We start from the raw sequence: 21,095 nt of genomic DNA, 5'->3' as shown, positions 1-21,095 counted from the left end.
TTACAGGTGACTCGCCATGTTTACACATGACTCGCCATGTTTACAGGTGACTCGCCATGTTTACATGTGACTCACCATGTTTACACGTGACGTGACTTGCCATGTTTACAGGTGACTCGCCATGTTTACACGTGATGTGACTCGCCATGTTTACAGGTGACTCGCCATGTTTACACGTGATGTGACTCGCCATGTTTACAGGTGACTCACCATGTTTACACGTGATGTGACTCGCCATGTTTACATGTGACTCGCCATGTTTACACGTGACTCGCCATGTTTACACGTGACGTGACTCGCCATGTTTACAGGTGACTCGCCATGTTTACACGTGACTCGCCATGTTTACACGTGATGTGACTCGCCATGTTTACAGGTGACTCACCATGTTTACACGTGACGTGACTCGCCATGTTTACAGGTGATGTGACTCGCCATGCTTACATGTGACTCACCATGTTTACACGTGACTCGCCATGTTTACACGTGACTCGCCATGTTTACAGGTGACTCGCCATGTTTACACGTGATGTGACTCACCATGTTTACAGGTGACTTGCCATGTTTACATGTGATGTGAGTCGCCATGTTTACACGTGACTCGCCATGTTTACACGTGATGTGACTCGCCATGTTTACATGTAACTCGCCATGTTTACAGGTGATGTGACTCGCCATGTTTACAGGTGACTCGCCATGTTTACACGTGACTCGCCATGTTTACATGTGATGTGACTCGCCATGTTTACACGTGATGTGACTCACCATGTTTACACGTGACTCGCCATGTTTACAGGTGACTCGACATGTTTACACGTGACTCACCATGTTTATAGGTGATGTGACTTGCCATGTTTACAAGTGACTCGCCATGTTTACACGTGATGTGACTCGCCATGTTTACACGTGACTCGCCATGTTTACACGTGACTTGCCATGTTTACACGTGATGTGACTCGCCATGTTTACATGTGACTCGCCATGTTTACACGTGATGTGACTCGCCATGTTTACAGGTGACTCGCCATGTTTACACGTGATGTGACTCGCCATGTTTACACGTGACTTGCCATGTTTACACGTGATGTGACTCGCCATGTTTACACGTGACTCGCCATGTTTACACGTGATGTGACTCGCCATGTTTACAGGTGACTCGCCATGTTTACACGTGACTTGCCATGTTTACACGTGATGTGACTTGCCATGTTTACACGTGACTCGCCATGTTTACAACTGATGTGACTCGCCATGTTTACAGGTGACTCGCCATGTTTACACGTGATGTGACTCGCCATGTTTACAGGTGAATCGCCATGTTTACAGGTGACTCGCCATGTTTACACGTGATGTGACTCGCCATGTTTACACGTGATGTGACTCGCCATGTTTACAGGTGACTCGCCATGTTTACACGTGATGTGACTCGCCATGTTTACAGGTGACTCGCCATGTTTACACATGACTCGCCATGTTTACACGTGATGTGACTCGTCATGTTTACACGTGATGTGACTCACCATGTTTACAGGTGACTCGCCATGTTTACACGTGATGTGACTCGCCATGTTTACAGGTGACTCGCCATGTTTACACGTGATGTGACTCGCCATGTTTACACGTGACTCGCCATGTTTACACGTGATGTGACTCGCCATGTTTACACGTGACTCGCCATGTTTACACGTGACGTGACTCGCCATGTTTACACGTGATGTGACTCGCCATGTTTACACGTGATGTGACTCGCCATGTTTACACGTGATGTGACTTGCCATGTTTACATGTGACTCGCCATGTTTACAGGTGACTCGCCATGTTTACACGTGATGTGACTCGCCATGTTTACACGTGACTCACCATGTTTACAGGTGACTCGCCCTGTTTACACGTGACTCGCCATGTTTACAGGTGACTCGCCATGTTTACACGTGATGTGACTCGCCATGTTTACACGTGACTCGCCATGTTTACACGTGACTCGCCATTTTTACAGGTGACTCGCCATGTTTACACGTGACTCACCATGTTTACATGTGATGTGACTCGCCATGTTTACACGTGACTCGCCATGTTTTCACGTGACTCGCCATGTTTACATGTGATGTGACTCGCCATGTTTACACGTGAATCACCATGTTTACAGGTGACTCCCATGCTTACACGTGACTCGCCATGTTTACACGTGACTCGCCATGTTTACACGTGATGTGACTCGCCATGTTTACAGGTGACTCGCCATGTTTACACGTGACTCGCCATGTTTACACATGACTCGCCATGTTTACAGGTGACTTGCCATGTTTACAGGTGACTCGCCATGTTTACACGTGACTCGCCACGTTTACAGGTGACTCGCCATGTTTACAGGTGACTCGCCATGTTTACAGGTGACTTGCCATGTTTACAGGTGACTCCCATGTTTACACGTGACTCGCCATGTTTACACGTGATGTGACTCGCCATGTTTACAGGTGACTCGCCATGTTTACACGTGACTCGCCATGTTTACAGGTGACTCGCCATGTTTACAGGTGACTCGCCATGTTTACACGTGACTCGCCATGTTTACACGTGATGTGACTCGCCATGTTTACAGGTGACTCGCCATGTTTACACGTGACTCCCATGTTTACACGTGATGTGACTCGCCATGTTTACACGTGACTTGCCATGTTTACACGTGATTCGCCATGTTTACACAGGAGACCGATCGATTTCTTTCCACATATTAAAAACGTGAAGGGACATGGGGGAGGGTGTTGAGGTAAAAGGTCAGCCATGGCCATGGTCCCCGTTGAATGGCAGAGCGGGTTTGAGGGGCGGAATGGCCTACCTATTTCTTCTGTTCTTATGAAAGGCCAGTGGGGTGAGGGGAAGTTCGGTATTGCTGGTAACTGTTCCCGTTGGTGGAAGGATCGAGGATGAGAGGGCGCAACAACATTATCCTGCTGATTATCCAGTGAGTCCCTTTGACAGTGCAGGAGGGTGGAGGTTGGGGGAGAACTCAGCGATGCTGCCACAATTAAGTAGCCGGCCAATACCCTCTGTGCATTAAAATTTGAAATGTTTAAAAACCCTCGTACTTGTTTGCAAATACCTCCATGGCCTCAATCTCCCTCCCTATCTCTGTAACCTCCTCCAGCCCCTACACACCTCCCTATCTCTGTAACCTCCTCCAGCCCCTACACCCCTCCCTATCTCTGTAACCTCCTCCAGCCCCTACACCCCTCCCTATCTCTGTAACCTCCTCCAGCCCCTACACCCCTCCCTATCTCTGTAACCTCCTCCAGCCCCTACAACCCTCCGAGATCTCTGCGCTCCTCCAATTCCGGCCTCTTGCCCATCCCCCGATTCCCATCGCTCCACCATTGGCGGCCGCGCCTTCAGCTGCCTGGGGAGGGCCCTGAGCTCTGGAATTCCCTCCCTAAACCTCTTCCCCCCCTCTCTCTCTCTCTCTCCCTCTGCCTCTGTCTCTCCCTCCTTTTAAGAGGCTCCTTAAGACTGACCTCTTTGCCCAAGCTCTTGGTTGCCCGTCCCTAACACCTCCTCATGTAGCTCGCGGCCAAATTCGGTCTGATAACGCTCCCGGGAAGCACGATGAGGGACTTTTTTTTTAACTCCATTGAAGGTGCATAGGAATGCGAGCGGCGTTTCTGTCGGAATATTTAGCGCGGTTCCCACGTTGAAGCCGGGGTCAGGGGTAGCTCAGCCCGTTGGTAAAAGCAGCTTTTCACCGAGGTAGCGGCCAGCACCCTCAAGGCCCTTGCCCTCTGCGGGAGTTCACACCTGGAGGAAAGGCGTGAAGCAGATGTCCGAGAGAGAGAGAGAGAGAGAGTGTGAGAGAGAGAAAAGGAGGTGTGTGAGTGGGTGCAAAGAATGTTTTGCAGCTCCAGCTCCGCGCCCAGGTCTCAAAAGGACAAGAATCCGAACTGACCCGAATTCGGAGAGCTGAGGGTTGCTGCGGAGCGAGGCATTTAAAGATGGCAACAAGGTTCAACGGGGCAGATAAGAGGGTGGCGTCAGGTTCCCTGTGTACAGTATCCGTTTCCTTATTTAAGGAAAGGTGCAAATGCCTAGGAAGCAGTTAGGAAGCTATTAGGACGCACAGTCACTGGGAGAAATGCGTCGTGAGTTCTCTCTCCCCTTAAGGATTACAGAGGATATATGGCGCAGGCCATTCGGCCCCTCTAGCTCCGTGCTGCTGTTTAAGATCCACACGAGCTTCCTCCCACCCACCAAACCCCTCTTCGTCTCACCCCATCAACATCTCCTTTCTCCCTCATGTGTTGATCCAGCTTCCCCCGTCAATGTAACTCCGCCAATCGCCTCGACCACTCCCCGTGGGAGCCAGTTCTAGATTCTCGCCGCTCTCTGGGTTAAGGAAGTTTCTCCTGAATTCCCCACTGGATTTATTAGTGACTGTCTTGTATCGATGCCCCCCCCCCCCCCCCGGTCTCGCTTCCCCCTGCAAGGGGAAACATTCTCCCCTGTATCTACCCGATCGAAATCTTTTGCCGTTTTAAAGACCTCAGTTAGGTCACCCACTCGGTCTTCATCTTACAAGAGAAAGGTGCCCCGGCCTGTCAATCCTTTCCTGATGTGTATCGCCACACATCTCTGCTGTCATCCCTGCAGATCTCCACGCCCTCTCCCCTGTCTCTATCACCTTTTATATAATACGGCAACCGGAACCACGCGCGATGTGGTCTAAGTGAGGTTCGATTCAGGTCTAACTTGAAGTGCCGGCTTTTCAAGTCTATCCCTTTGCAAATAAAATCTAGCATTTTTTCTTATGGTCTTGCTAACCCCGTGGTGCAATTTTTGAGCGACTGACATATTTGGCTCCCTGCCACCCCTCCCACACTTGGTCGTGAGTCTTGTGTGACATGGAATTTACATTAGTCGGGCGCAAGGGCCAAAAGAGTGCTGGGGTCTTCTGGGCTAAGGTCATATTGTGCTGGCTTGGACTCACCGAAATGCCACTGACAGACACTGGCGCCATCTGGTGCTCATGGCTCAAACTAACAACTGGACTGCAAAACTCTCGAAATAGTCGTGCAAGGAGTTTCTTAAACATGTACAGCGCCTTTACAGCCAACAAAGTGCTTTTTCTTTTTAAGTGCAGTTACAGTTGTAATGTAGGAAATGCAGCGGCCAATTTACACACAGCAAGATCCCACAAACAGCAATAAGATAATGACTAGAACGTCCACTTTTTTTTTTAAGTGTTGTTGCTTGAGGGATAAATATTGAGCCCCCAGGACACTGGGGAGAGGTCCCTCCCCTGCTCTTCTTCATAATAACGGGATCTTTTGCACTCACCTGAGAAAGGGCAGGTGGAGCCCATGTCGAAAGTCTCATTGGAAGTTAGTGCCTGTGAGAGCGCAGCACTCCCATCAATACTGACACCAGGAGTGTAGGCTCAAGCCTCTGGAGTGGGGTTTGAATGCATCACCTTCTGACCCTCCGACAGCGCGGCGATCCCTCAGTACTGACCCTCCGACAGCGCGGCGCTCCCTCAGTACTGACCCTCCGACAGCGCGGCGCTCCCTCAGTACTGACCCTCCAACAGCGCGGCACTCCCTCAGTACTGACCCTCCGACAGCGCGGCGCTCCCTCAGTACTGACCCTCCGACAGCGCGGCGCTCCCTCAGTACTGACCCTCCGACAGCGTGGCGCTCCCTCAGTACTGACCCTCCGACAGCGCGGCGCTCCCTCAGTACTGACCCTCCGACAGCGCGGCGCTCCCTCAGTACTGACCCTCTGACAGCACGGCACTCCTTCAGCAGGCACCGGGAGTGTCAGACTGGTATCTTTGCTCGAGTCTCTGGAGGGGGACTTGAACCCGCCAGCCTCCTTGTCTCAGAAGCGAAAGAAAGAGAGAGCGCTACCCCACTGAGCCTCAGCTGGCATCACACATATACACCAGTTGCTGTAGGTCTAATATCTTGATGCCCTGTCTAACCGTGCCCTTGGTTTGCTTTCCCCGCAGGTCGCCACTCATCGGGACGACACTACCAATGTCCATTCCAACCTCTCGGGCTTGCCCAGCGTTGTGTCTGCAGCTCTCGCTGCAGCGGGGCTGAATCACCAGGCCCAGGATGTGTGTCGAGGTAGGGCTTCTCTTGCATGTCACCGAGAGCACGAGTACAGAAATTCCTCCCCAAAAATGTGAAAGTGTGTAGCGGCACTACAGGGTGCAATCTCGCCATGTTAGCTACCCATAGTGTGAAGAAATGTGGCGACTATCTCAAGCACAATACTTCAGCAAGAGCTCGCTCCTTGATAACCGCGCCTCAGTATTTGGGAGATGGTGGACTCGTGGTAATCCAGAGGACCAGCACGAGGGGACAGGGGTTCAAATCCCACCACGGGCAGCTGGTGGAACTTAAATTCAATGACTAAAATCTGGAATTGAAAAGCGAGTCTCAGCGATGGTGACCATGGCAGCCATCATGGATTGTCGTAAAAACCCCATCTGGTTCACTCATGTCCCTCTAGGGAAGGGAAATCTGCCGTCTTTACCCGATCTGGCCTACACGTGACTCCAGACCTACAGATTCTTAAACTGCCCCTCCGACATGGCCGAGCAAGGCCACTCAGTTCAAGGAGGCAATTTGGGATGGGCAACAAATGCTGGTCTTGCCAGCGACGCCCACATCCCATGAAAGAATAAAGAGGGAAAAAAAGGATGTCCCAGAATGTTTTGTGAATAATCAATTGAATTGACAGCCCTGGGACAGGCCATTTGGCCCCTCTTCTCCCTGCTGGTTGTACTGCTACACATGAGTCTCCTTGCACATCTCCTCATCTCACCCCATCAACATATCCTTCTATTCCATTCTCTCTCATGTGTTTATAAAGCTTCCCCATTCAACGTGATACTGCTATCTGCCTAGACCACTCCCTGTGGGAGCGAGTTCCACATTCTCCCCACTCTCTGGATGAAGACGTTTCTCCTGAATTCCCCATTGGATTTATCAGTGATTGTCTCATATTTATGTCCCCCTAGTTCTGGTCTCTCCACCCCACAAGTGGAAACATCTTCTCCAGGTCAACCCTATCGAAACCCTTCCAGAATTTTAAAAACCTCTGTCAGGTCACCCCCCCCACCCCAAACCTCAGCTTTCTCTTTTCTAGAGAAAAGAGTCCCGGCCTGTTCAATCTTTCCAGATAGTTATTAGAAGGTTTACCAGACTAATACCTGGAATGGGTGGGTTGTCTTATGAGGAAAGGCTGGACAGGCTGGGCTTGTATCTGCTGGAGTTTAGAAGAGTAAGAGGCGACTTGATTGAAACATGTAAGATCCTGAGGGGTCTTGACAGGGGGGATGAGGAAAGAACGTTTCCTCTTGTGGGAGAATCTAGAACTAGGGGGGATCACTGTTTAAAAATAAAGAATCGCCCACTTAAGACGGAGATGACGAGAATCTTTCTCTCTCAGGGTTGAGTCTTTGGAACTCTCTTCCTCAAAAGGCGGTGGAAGCAGTCTTTGAATATCCTTAAGGCAGAGCGAGATAGGTTCTTCATGTGAAAGGGAGTAGGTGGGAATGTGGAGTTGAGATTACAGTCAGATGAGCCATGAGCTTACTGAATTGGGGAGCAGGCTCGAGGGGCCTACTCCTGCTCCTAATTCATATGTTCGTGTAACCTCTCAATATAACCTTTCAGCTGTACTGAACCTTGGTTAGGCCACGCTTGGAATATTGCGTGCAATTCTGGTCGCCACATTACCAGAAGGATATGGAGGCGTTGGAGAGGGTGCAGAGGAGGTTTACCAGGATGCTGCCTGGTCTGGAGGTTATTAGCTATGAGGAGAGGTTGGAGGAACTCGGATTGTTCTCACTAGAGCGACGGAGATTGAGGGGCGACTTGATAGAAGTTTACAAAATTATGAGTGGCATGGACAGAGTAGATAGTCAGAAGCTTTTTCCCAGGGTGGAAGAGTCAATTACTAAGGGACATAGATTTAAGGTGAGAGGAGAAAACTATAGAGGAGATGTGCGGGGCAAGTTTTTTACGCAGAGGGTAGTGAGTGTCTGGAATTTGCTGCCAGAGGAGGTGGTGGAAGCAGGTACGATAGTGGTGTTTAAGAGGCAGCTTGACAAATACATGAATAAGATGGGAATAGAGGGATACGGACCCCGGATGTGCAAAATGTTTTAGTTGACGGGCAATATGATCGGCACAGGCTTGGGGGGCCAAAGGGCCTGTTCCTGTGCTGTACTTTTCTTTGTTCTTTGTTCTGGTATTGTCCTTGATTTTGCAATGCAGCCACATTTGTGCGCAGCAAGATCCCAGGACCATCTAATGCGATGAAGGATGACTTGATCTGTCTCCTGGTGACGGTCGATGAAGGGATGTTGACCCAGATAGTGAGAGAACTTCTTGGAACAGTGCTGCGCTTTTACATCCAGCCCAGCGGGCAGGTTGAGCCTCGGTTGAACGCCTCAACCGAAAGGCGGCGCCTCCAACAGTGCAGCACTCCCCCGGTATCAGCACTGGGAGCCTCAATGGTTTATTGGGCTCCAGTCCCTGGAGTGGGGCTTGGCAACCTGCAAACTTCAGAGGTGAAAGTGCTATCCGCCGAGCTGTAGGGTGACCACTTCAAATGCTGGCATTGAGTCGGGTTTACAAACAGTCGCTTGGCAGTACAGAACTTGAGTATTGCTGTAAAAGAGACACGCTGTCTAAGCTCCTTGTCTTGCACTCATCAGGGCAGATTCACAAGAATACCTAATCTCAAAGGGAACAACAATTTATACTGCATGAGAAAAGGAACACGTCCAGGCGTTGCGCGTTTTCTGAATTAAACAAAAGCTTTGTGGGGACGATAGTTCCCTGGTGCATTATCCGAGGCAACACCTTGACCAATCTGTTGGCTTGCCAACCGGTCAGCACCCTTTTCTCATGCAGTATAAATCGTTGCTGCCTTAGAAATTTGTCATTCTTGCATCTGTCCTGATGAGTGCTGGACCGAAAAGCTTTGATGGCATGTCTCTTTTCTTCAGCAATACTCAAGTCGGGTTTCGTGATTGATTGAATGATTGTGCTAACGCGACCCCCCCCCCCCACCGCCAACACACCCCCCACACCCCCCTGTCTCTGCTTACTCCGGCAGCTTTCACCTCAGGGGCGCAGGCACTTTCCTCCTCCCTCTCCACAGAACCCAAAGCAGACGACAAAGAGAAAGAAAACAGCCTAAGCTCCCAGCTGGAGGACGACTTGTCCGAGGACGACGAAGCTAACGATCCCAGGAAAGACAAGTTGGGACGCAGCAGATCAAGGTACTTTCCTAGATTACCGGGAAATGGCTGGTCAGCACAACAAAGCCTCTTCTCCATTTCAGTCTGAAGTCCACCGCACCCTCCCTCGCACTCATTTTCCTACGTCCGGAAAGACACATAACTGCCCTGAGCCCGTTCGCACTGTTTTCAGTAGCTTCCCCCCCCCCTCCCCCCGCCGATATCCTACAGGAAATGAAACAGGCCATTCAGCCCCTCGAGCCTGTTCTGCCATTTCATTAGATCATGGCTGAGCTGTATCTTAACTCCATCTACCTGCCTTGATTCCACAACCCTTAATCCCTTTACACAAAAGTCTCCGCATCTCGGTTTAGGCACTTTTTAATTGACCCTTCGACCACGACAGCTTTTTAGTGGTCATTAAGAGAGTTCCAGATTTCCACTCCCCTTTGTGTGAACGGCCTGACTCTTATTTTAAGGTTCTGCCCCCTTGTTCTGGACTCCCCTCCGCCACCACCAGAGGAAATAGTTTCTCTCTATCGACCCTATCGAATCCTTTAGTCATAAGCACTCGATTAGGTCACCTCTGAATTTACGGAACTCAAGGGAACACAAGCTGTCTTTTTAGCTAGATGCTTTTTGTTTATGGGCAACTGAACTTAGCAACAAGATGTCAATGTGTAGGAATTAGAAAGTGATTTAAAATAGAATACAGAATGCAAGCACAGAAACAGGCCATTCGATCCATCTGCTCCATGCTGGTGTTTATGTCCCAAACGAGCCTCCTCCCACCCCCCTCTTCATCTCACCCCCATCAGCATATCCTTCTATTCCTTACTCCCTCATGTGTTTATCCAGCTTCGACCCCCCCCTTCAATGCATCTCTGTGATTCACCTCGACCACTCCCCGGGAGAGCGAGTCCCACATTCTCCCCCCTCCCCATGGGATCGAGTCCCACGTTCTCCCAGCTCCCCGTGGGAGTGAGTCCCACATTCTCCCCGCTCCCCGCGGGAGCGAGTCCCACATTCTCCCCGCTCCCCGCGGGAGCGAGTCTCACATTCTCCCCACTCCCCACGGGAGCGAGTCCCACATTCTCCCCACTCCCCGTGGGAGCGAGTCCCACATTCTCCCCGCGGGAGCGAGTCCCACATTCTCCCCGCTCCCCGCGGGAGCGAGTCCCACATTCTCCCCGCTCCCCGCAGGAGCAAGTCCCACATTCTCCCCGCGGGAGCGAGTCCCACATTCTCCCCACTCCCCCTGGGAGCGAGTCCCACATTCTCCCCGTGGGACCGAGTCCCACATTCTCCCCGCTCCCGGCGGGAGCGAGTCCCACGTTCTCCCGGCTCCCCGCGGGAGCGAGTCCCACATTCTCCCCACTCTCTGGGTAAGGAAGTTTCTCCTGAATTCCCCATTGCATTTATTAGTGATTATCGCATATTGTTGGCCCCCTATGTTGGAATCTTTTTAATATTACTCGGGTGTGCTAGGTGCACCCAAATAGAAAAATGAAATAAGTTCAAAAGCCTTTTGAACTCGCAGAGATGTTTATAGGGAGTTAGTTTAGTGTCAAGTTGTGGGTTCAAGTCTCACTCCAGGAGTACAGAACAAGGGGGATGAACCTTAAAATGAGAGCCAGACCATTCAGGGGTGACGTGGGGAAGCACCTCTTCACACAAAGGGGAGTGGAAATCTGGAACTCTCTCCCCCCAAAAAGGCTGTGGATGCTGGGGGGGTCAAGTCTTGAGATTGTTAGATTTCTGTGAGGTAAGGGTGTAAGAACTTTGGTAGGGTGTTGGTTACAGTTCGGTAGGTCTGAAGAAGTCTTCGTAGTCATACGTAGGTTAACTGTAAATCTTTATTGAACTAGCTAGGAGCTGTCTCCATGCTTGCTGGTACACATGGCTCTGTCCAACACTTGACTGATCCTGGGTACTGGTCATGTGGTCTCTTACATCACCGTGTGGACAGCACTGTGCTCAGTCCCACATTAACCCTATATGAGCCAGACCCTTATACTACAAAAACATTGGACACAAGAGCAGGGGGAGGCCATTTGGCCCCACGAGCCTGCTCTACCATTCAATACGATCATGGCCGATCTTCTACCTGAACTCCACTTTCCCACCCTATCCCTCAATTCCCTTAGTACCCAAAAATCTCTCGACCTCGGTCTTGGATTTACTCCGCAGTGAGGATCCAGAGGGGTTGGAGAATCCCACAGATTCACCACCCTCCCGAGTGAAGAAATTTCTCCTCATCTCAGTCCAAAATGGCCGACCCCTTATCCTGATTCTAGACTCTTCCACCGGGGAGATGCAGCAGCCTCTCCGCAGCTACCCTGTCATCTCCCCTCTCTGAATCTTATATGTTCCAGTGAGGTCACCTAAACTCCAGAGAAATTGGCCCAATCTACTCGATCTCTCCTCTTTGGGCGGGCGTCTCACCCCCAGGAATCAATCTAGCGAACATTTGTTGCCCTCCCTCTAAGGTAAGTATCATGGATAGTGGATTAAAAGTGGGCGAATGGAGTTGAGGAGCAGGTTGGACATGGTCCTGAGTGGCCTGTTGGCAGTGTCCATGACCAGTAGTCCAGGGGCACGCTGACCACCCGCAATTTGTTTCCCTTCTGTCACATAAAATATTGACATCCATTTGAGAAAAAACACCAAGGAACAAGCCGCAGGATCATGCGGCACGACCGGAGGCCGTTCGGCCCATCGTGCCCCACGCCAGTTCTTTGGGGGAGGGAAGCTGAGGGTAAAGTTAAAAGTTTGACGGCGCACCTGCCTTCCTCTCGTTTCAAGCAACCACGAGGACGACGACCTGAACCCGGAGCAGAAAGCCGAGCGGGAGAAGGACCGGAGGATGGCGAACAACGCCCGCGAGCGCCTGCGGGTCCGAGACATCAACGAGGCCTTCAAGGAGCTAGGGCGGATGTGCCAGTTGCACATGAAGAACGACAAGCCACAGACGAAGCTCCTGATCCTCCACCAGGCTGTCTCCGTCATCCTGGGGCTGGAACAACAAGTCAGAGGTCAGCTGGCGAAGCTTACATCTTAAAGAGTGGCGCCGTAGTGGTAATACAGCTGGACTAGTGACCCAGTGGCCCAGGCTGATGCTCTGTGTCGGGGTGGGGGGGGGGTTCAAATCCCACCCACGGGCAGCCGGTGGAATTTAAATTCAATGAATAAAATCTGGGGTATAAAGCTAATGTCAGTGATCATGAGCGTGACAACTTATCACCGATTGGTTGTAAAAACCCATCCGGCTCACTTGAGGGGAGGGAAATCTGCCCCTCCTTACCCGGGTCTGGCCCTACACGTGACTCCAGGCCCCACAGCCACATGTGGTAGACTCTTACCCGCCTCTCTGAAATGGCCGAGCGAGACCGCTCAGTTCAAGGGGGCAGTTAGGGATGGGCAACAAATACTGGCCTTGCCCAGCGATGCCCGCGTCCTGTGGAAAAAATAGAGAGAGAAATGGATGCCAGCGTAGATGGCGGGGCCAGTATTTATTTACCATTCATAATTCCCTTCGGTTAGATGGTGGTGAGCCGCTGGGTGACTTGCCGGGCTCTTTGGGTCTGGAGTCACGTGTAGACTCCAGACCGGGGTAAGGACGGCAGATTTCCCTCCCCTAAAGGGGCATTAGTGACCCAGATGGGGTTTTTAATGACAATCCGGTAGTTATGATCATTATTAATGAAACTCGCTCTTTGTTCCAGATTTGTTAACTAGCCGAATTTAAATTTCCCCAACTACCATGGTGGGATTTGAACCCATCCATGTCTCTGGAGCATGGGTCTGGCCCTCTGGATTACGAGTCCAGTAACATAACCACTTTGAGTGGCTGGCTCGGCCATTTCAGAGGGGCAGTTAAGGGTCAGCCACATGGCTGTGGGGTCTGGAGTCACATGTAGGCCAGACCGGGGTAAGGACGGCAGATTTCCCTTCCCTAAAGGGGCATTAGCGAACCAGATGGGTTTTTACAACAATCGGCGTTAGTTGTCATGGTCACCGTTACCAAGACTAGCTTTCAATTCCACCAGCTGCTGGAGCAGGGGGGTTGGTGGGTAGTGCAATTCTGCATTAAATGGGATTTGAACCCATGTCCCCAGAGGATTAGCCTGTGTCCCTGGATTATTAGTCCACCGTCTCCCACTGAAGAACGAATAAATCCTAAGAATGAATGTAAAAATAAGGGGGTGGGACAATCAGACTGTGACCTTGGATGGGGTGTAGGAGCGGAATCAACCAGGGGTACTCCGTTCTGACTGCTGTAGATTGAACTCTTATCACCTCCGTATGTGGGGTCGAGAGGGGCAGAGAGGGCGAGGCTTACCTGTGAAGCCCCCGAGGTTGAATGTCCCCACAGCTGCTTAAGACCCTTAGGGATGCGAAGCAAGATCCCTTGGAAATGAATGTGTGCACTTTCAGGAGAGGGAAGGTAGGACGGAGTGATGAAAAGCAAGACACAACCTCCCCAAAAACAGTTCGGTATGGGGGTCGGGCGAGACGTTCAAACTTGGGTGGGGGGGTGGTGGGGGGAAGTCTCGAACCCGACCCCAACCTGGCCAGTTCCAGGTTTAACGGTGGGTGGGGAGCGCAGGCAGCCAATCCCAGGAGGCAACTTGGCCGATCAAGTATTTTACCTTATGTACATGAATAATAGTCAATCTCACGTATAAGTTGACCCCTGACTTCTGCTCTCTTTGTCTCCCTCCCAGAGAGGAATTTGAACCCGAAAGCAGCTTGCCTTAAGCGGAGGGAGGAGGAGAAGATTTCCAGTGTCGAACCCACATCCGCACATCTGGTAGTTCATCAGGGAATTGGGGACTCTCCCAACCCCATGGGTCACATGTGAAGTAGGTAGCTCCCAGTCGGAACAGCGCCATTTTAAAGAGTTGTGAAGAAGTATTTGTAATGGGGAACGGCAAGAGTTTCTAAATTATCAGGAGGTGATCGGTAGGTAAGGCTGAAGTTTTGCCGGCCTTCACTCCCCAGTAGATCAAATCGAGTGCAGGGGTGAGGGGGTGGGGGGCTGGGGGGAATGCTCCACCGGTTGGAGTCTTTATCGAGCACAAAGGATGGTGGTTGTGGCTGTTGGAGGACAACCATCTCAGCCCCAGCCCATCGATGCAGGAGTTCCCCCGGGTAGTGCCCTAAGCCCGATCGTCTTCAGCTGCTTCAACGCTGAGCTTTCTTCCATCATAAGATCGGAAGTGGGGACGTGCGCCGATGATTGCATAGTATGTTGAGTTCCGTTCACAACTTCCCAAACACTGAAGCAGTCCGTGACCTGCATGCAGCAAGACCCTGGAAAACGTTCAGGCTTGGGCAGACTTGTAGCTTGAATGTTACTTGCTACTTAAGTGCCAGGCAATGGCCATCTCCGAAAAGAGAGAATCTAACCATTCCCCTTTGACGTTCGACAGAATTATCATCCGTGTGAATACCCCACCATCAACATCCTGGGGCGACCATTTTCCAGAATTTTCGGTCACGATTTTGGGTCCAAATTCAGGAACTCCCTCCCTAACAGCGCCATAGGTGTACCTACACCACAGGGACTGCAGCGGCTCAAGAAGGCAGCTCACCCACCACCTTCTCAAGGGCAAATAGGGATGGGGAATAAATGCTGGCCTAGCCAGCGACGCCCACATCCCATGAATGAACAATTAAAAAAGAAACTGAACTGGACCAGCCATATAAATACTATAACAAAAACAAAACTACCTGGAAAAACTCAGCAGGTCTGGCAGCATCTGCGGAGAGGGACACAGTTAATGTTTCGGGTCCAAATGACCCTTCAACAGAACTAAGTAAAAAGAGAAGAGAGGTGAAATATAAGCTGGTTTAAGGGGGGGGTGGGACAGGTAGAGCTGGATAGAGGGCCAGTGATAGGTGGAGATAACCAAAAGATGTCACAAACAAAAGGACAAAGAGGTGTTGAAGGTGGTGATATTATCTAAGGAATGTGCTAATTAAGGGTAGAAAGCAGGACGAGCAAGGCACAGATAGCCCTAGTGGGGGTGGGGGTGGGGTGAAGGGAAGGGATCGAAGTAGGCTAAAAGGTAGAGATAAAACAATGGATGGAAATACATTTAAAAATAATGGAAATAGTTGGGAAAAGAAAAATCTATATAAATTATTGGAAAGGTGGGGGGGGGATGGAGGAGAGAGTTCACGATCTAAAATTGTTGAACTCAATATTCAGTCCGGAAGGCTGTAAAGTGCCTAGTCGGAAGATGAGGTAATACTATGGCTACCAGAGCAGGTTGGAGGCTGGGAATTCAACAGCGAGTAATTTACCTCCTGACAGCCCAAAGCCTGTCCATCATCTAAAAGGCAAAAGTTAGGAGTGTGATGGAATACTCTCCACTTGCCTGGATGAGTGCAGCTCCAACCACACGATCCAGGACAAAGCAGTGAGCTTGATCGGCACCCCATCCACCACCTTCAACATTCACTTCCTCCACCACCGACGCACAGTAGCAGCAGTGTGTGTACCATCTACAAGGTGCACTGCAGCGACTCGACAAGGCTCCTTCGACAGCACCTTCCAAACCCACGAACTCTACCAACTAGAAGGACAAGGGGCAGCAGACACATGGGGAACACCACCACCTGGAAGTTCCCCTCTGAGCCCCTCGCCATCCTGACTTGGAAATATATCGGCCGTTCCTTCACTGTCAAAACCCCGGAACTCCATCCCTAACAGCACGGTGGGTGTACCTACACCACAGGGACTGCATTGGCTCAAGAAGGTGGCTCACCTACCACCTCCTCAAGGGGGCAATTAGGGATGGGCGATAAATGCTGGGCCCAGCCAGTGATACCCACATCACGCAAAATGAATTTACAAAAGCTGCTTGCTGAGTAAACTCTGAGCTGCTGAGTGCACTCAACTGGGGCATTTTGCATTGAAATCATTTCAAGCATGGGCTAAACTGAACAAAACAGGCTGCAGCGAGGAGTAGGCCTCAGCTGGAGCACCGTGTCTAACTCCAGGCCCCACATGAAGGGTGCCAAGGTCTCGGAAAGGGTGCGGGGGGTAGATTTACCCAGAATGGGACCAGGGACGAGGGACTTCAGTCCGTGTGGGAGAGACTGGGAGAAGCTGGGATTGTTCTCCTCAGAGCGGAGAAGGTTAAGGGGGGAGATTGAATCGAGGCGTTCGGAAGGCAGCTCACTAACCACCTTCTCAAGGGGCAATTAGGGATGGGCGATAAATGCTGTCCTAGCATTACAGCTCGATATTCTTTATTTCTTTGTTGAACCATAGTGGTTGGATTTAGTGTGCATTAACATGGCGCTCACCTGTTCTATGCTTCATTAGCAGCTTAGCTTGGTGGTGGTATTCTAGTTCCTGAGCCAGAAATTTGTGGTTCCCCCCCAGGACATTATAACCCCTCTTTGGAAAATGAGCTGAGGCCAGCCTGCTGCTTTGGGTGGGCGAGGAAGAATCTGTGTCAATTTGGGTGCCAGCCGTCGCTCAATGGGCAGTGCTTGCGCCACCCCACCCCCCCTTCCCCCCACCTTGAGTCACAAGGTCAAGTGCTCGTGCTGCCCCAGAACTTGAGCTCACAAAGCAAGGCTGACGCTCCAGCGCAGTGCCGAGGGAGTGCTGTGCTGCCGGAGGTGCCGCCTTTCCGATCAATCGTTAAACCGAGGCCTTGCCTCCCTCCAAGGTGGATGTGAAAGATCCTGCAGCTGCTATTGAGAAGAGAACTGGGGGGGAGGGGGGGATGGTGTGGGGTGTGGGGAGGGGTGGAGGGTGTGAGTTGTCCCCGGTGTCATGGGCCCGATGTTTATCTCTCGACAAACAACGCAAAAGAAATTTTTTAAAAAAATAGATTTTCTGGTCGCTGTGACTACACCTCAAAGAAAGTACTTCGTTGGCTGCCAAGCATTTAACGACATCCATTAGCTATAAAAACTGTAGCAATTCTTCACTCTCCTGAAGAGGGACCCGCCCCCTTGCAAATAACACCACCAGAGCAGGTACTGAATCGTCATTCGTTGCTGCTGGCATGACCTTGCTGTGGTGCAAGCTGACTGCGTTTTCTAACTGGCCAAAGGACACTTAAGCTACACTTAGAGGTCGTTCATTGGATTGTGAGGCATTTCGCGATGTTCTCAAGGACGCGTCAGGCTCTGGATGAGTGCGGTTCCTTCACCGTTGCCGAGCTGCATGGTTTTTAGTTGCGTTGAAGTGTCTGACTCGCTAATTGTTCTTTCTTCACCCCCACCCCCCCCTCCCCCCCCCCCCCCTTCCCCCTCCCCCTCCCCGTCCCCCTTTCTGTGCTCGCATTTCAGGACCGGCGATCGTGGGTGGTCTTCATGAACTTAGTGGAGGGTTTGGAGCCTCCTCCACTTTGGCTGGATTTTTGCATAAGATTCTGTTGGACCCGGACACCAATCTTCCGAGTTGAGGAAAAAAAAAATCCCAGATTCAGTTTTGTGGACGTTTTGGTGGGAATCCACGGCGGATCTCCAGGGATTAACGTTCCTTTTTTTTGTTCCTCCTACGTCCTTGGCAAACTGCCCTTGTTACCCCCCCCACTCCCCACCCCCCCGCCCTGCTGGGGTTGAACATTTTCACCGTGCCTGCAGTCGGTCACAGTTAATAGGCTGACAACTCATTAGAAGAAACTCTTTTTCTTTCAAAATTTATCTTTTCCACCACTTGGTCAAAAAAAAAAAGTCTTCGTATTCCAAGTGTCTATAAACATGTAAAAGAAAAAAAATGCATTCTTAACTCTCGGTTATAGCCTACAGCTCATTGTCCTGGGAGTGGGGGGGGTGGGGGGGGGTACCTGTCATTATACCGAAGGGCTAAGCCAAAGGGAAAACCAGGGTGGGATGGGTGGGGTACAGAGGGAGGAAGCGGGGGTGGTAAGATATTGATGCTTTTTTTCCCCTTATTCTGCCAGAATTGCACTCCCGGTTAGCCTTCTGAATATTGAGGTGATTGTGACCTTCTCCACCAGTGCCTGGTTGGGAGGGTGGTGGGGGGGTGGGTTGGGGGGAACAAAGGGATGGTGTGGACGGAGCGGCCTTTCGAGGTCAGAAGCAATGTTGCCAAGGAGAATGAACTTTTTCTCTTAATAACAGCTACCCCGACATCAGTGGGGGCTTGACGCAGTCCGGGTGGAAATTGGAATCCCAGTTGACTCCAGGTCGGCAGCTTCCTTGAAAGGGGAGTTGGCTTGAGGCCCATTACAGATAGAAATTACAACCCAGTTCCCCAACGAAACCCAGGCTGGTGATTGTCCTCTGCGTCAGTCCCAATCCCATCAGTCAGCCCTGTTCCCATAGACCTACACCCTTCACAATCATTGCACCAGTCCTAATCCCATTAGTGAGACATGTTCCATATACCTACACCCTCCACAATCATCGCACCAGTCCTAATCCCCTTAGCCTGTCCTGTTCCCATATACCTACACCCTCCACAATCATCACACCAGTCCTAATCCCCTCAGCCTGTCCTGTTCCCATATACCTACACCCTCCACAATCATCACACCAATCCTAATCCCTTCAACCTGCCCTGTTCCCATATACCATTACCCCCCACCACCATCATCTGTCCAATTTATTCTTAAACATCGACACGCCAACAGGCATTCCACAGGCCATGGTGTTGACAGTAAAGTTTCTCCTGCGCTGTTGCACCTGAAGCTCTTGCAGCGTAGCAGTGATCTGTCAAAAGGCAGTTCCTCTGCACCTTTCTCCACGCCTCCCAGTCTCGTGCTTTCCCCTTCAGTTGCTGACAGGAGCCTCCTGTTTCCGATTGCAATGAGCAATATAGAAAAGAACACACGAGGTGGATTTCCTGTTGCCTCTCCTCATGTGTGCTTACAGACAGAGGAATCTTGTGTTTCCTTTAAGCACACTTGAGGAGGGGCAAGAGGAAGCCCACCTTGTGTATTCTTCTCCAGCACATGGAATCTGGGTTCGAAATTGGCCAATTCTCAAGCAGCCTTTTTCATTTCAGTTTGATTTCGATCTATACAGCCCTGAAGGAGGCCATTCAGCCCAATGTGCCTGTGCCGGCTCTATGGTAGAGCTAACCAATTAATCCGACTACCTCACCCCTTTTATACCCCCATCCCCCTGAAATTATATTCTTTCAAGTATTTATCCAGTTCCCCTTCTGAAAGTTCCTATTGAATCTGCTTCCACCGCCCTTTCAGGCAGCGCCTTCCAGATCACAGCTCGCTGGGTTTTTTTAAACAAATGTTCCCTCATGCCAGCTTTGATTCATTTGCCAATCGCCTTACTTCAATCTGTGGCCCTCTGGTTACCAGCCCACCTGGTGGACACAGTTTCTCCTTATTTACTCTATCGAAACCCCTTCCTGATTTTGAACGCCCATGTCTTGTTACAATCTTCTCTGCTCTAAGTTGACCGACCCAGTGTTCTCCAGTCTCTCTACATTGACGATTTGAATCCCTCCCTTGGCTCCCCAACTCCCACCCACCCCGCCACTCCCTGTTTCACTTCTAAAAGCACTGACTTTTGCAGAGGGAATGTACATTCAGTCTATCACCCCAGGGCTGTCTGCCCTATGGAAGCGTGAGAGTCAACCATCAAAGACCGCACAGCTGAGAAAAATCCCGTCCTTAGCCGATGCACAGTCGCTAGGAGGGGTTATTTATATCAGGCGGAACTGGGATCATTATGAGTTTTTTCTCACCCCTCCCACCCCACGCCACTCTCCTATCCCAGAGGTGCTGGGCCATTCCAGGGGAGCTCAGAAAACCAGGCACAGGCTGAGTACCGAACCTGAGACCTTCCACGTCTTGGTGGATCAGCACCATTTTGTCCTCCACCACTGAGAGGGACAAGGGCAGCAGGCGCGTGGGAACACCAGCACCACCGCGGGTTCCCCTCCAACTCGCACCCCATCCTGACCTGGATGTTTACCGGCCATTCCTTCATCGGCGCTGGGGTCAAAACCCTGGAACTCCCTCTCCAGCAGCACTGAGGGAGCACCTTCACTACATGGACCGCAGAGGTTCGAGAAGGTGGCTTCTCACTAGCATCTCCAGGGGCAATTAGGGATGGGCAACAAACATCAGCCTGGCTAGCGGCAGCTGTAGCCCAAGAATGAATAACTTTTTAAAAAAAACTATTAGCAAGGGAGCGCTGGAGATCAAGAGTTACCTATCCCCTTTATTCTCTCTCTTCCGGTACCATGCTCTAGGAAGGCATTGGCGACCATGGACTTCCATGGGTTGGTCCATGGTTAAGGTTGGCAAGGTACTGCAGTGGTTTGCTGTTGCCTTCTGCAGATTCTGGCTGACCAGAAGACTCTGCCGCTCTTACCGCCTGCCATACGTAGGAAGGATTTTCAGGTTGAAACTCAACCTGTTTAGCCATGTTGTGGACGCACCTTCTGTGGCCATCAAGTCTTGAACCCCGGGCTTGCTAGCTCAGAATCAGGGTTGCTCCCCACTGCGCCTCAAGGCACCATCCCCTTCATTAGCGGGTTGTAGAAATAGATAGCTTTACGCTTAGGGATACTTCATAAACTCTCGCTCAATCCGACCGAGCATTTCCATGCTGGCAACACTCCTGGATCTTGGGATGTCTCCTGCAACTTTTCCTCACCCAGCCACCACCCCCCCCAACCCCTCGTTTAAAGGCTCTAGGGGATAACGATTAAAAATATTTTATATCTTAACACAGGTGACTAGTTAAGGGATGGAACACTTGTCTCTTTAGTGACTGGATTTAACAGACTATACTCGGCGAGATTAAAAGGGAAAAAAAAACAAAGGGAGAATGCTGGAAATCTGAAAGAACGGGTTAATGTTTTAGGCAAAGACCCTTTGTC

At 50.9% G+C, this 21,095-nt stretch overlaps 1 protein-coding gene across 4 annotated transcripts in view; it reads left to right on the top strand.

Annotated features, from left to right (window-relative positions):
• The window catches only part of LOC121274384 (transcription factor 12-like), a 167,035-nt gene extending 149,210 nt beyond the window's left edge, over positions 1 to 17,825 (top strand). For all 4 annotated transcript variants that reach the window (XM_041181669.1, XM_041181667.1, XM_041181671.1 and 1 more), the window contains exons 9-13: positions 5,996 to 6,116; positions 9,124 to 9,289; positions 12,053 to 12,282; positions 13,975 to 14,112; positions 17,567 to 17,825. In XM_041181669.1, coding sequence (XP_041037603.1) covers positions 5,996 to 6,116; positions 9,124 to 9,289; positions 12,053 to 12,282; positions 13,975 to 14,111 — 654 coding nt within the window. In that variant the 3' untranslated portion in view covers position 14,112; positions 17,567 to 17,825. The remainder of the gene's footprint in view (positions 1 to 5,995; positions 6,117 to 9,123; positions 9,290 to 12,052; positions 12,283 to 13,974; positions 14,113 to 17,566) is intronic.
• The last annotated feature ends 3,270 nt before the right edge of the window (positions 17,826 to 21,095 follow it).

Source organism: Carcharodon carcharias (assembly GCF_017639515.1).
Source record: "Carcharodon carcharias isolate sCarCar2 chromosome 36 unlocalized genomic scaffold, sCarCar2.pri SUPER_36_unloc_1, whole genome shotgun sequence".
Taxonomy (NCBI): Eukaryota; Metazoa; Chordata; class Chondrichthyes; order Lamniformes; family Lamnidae; genus Carcharodon; species Carcharodon carcharias.
This window is presented reverse-complemented; position numbering and strand designations above follow the sequence as displayed.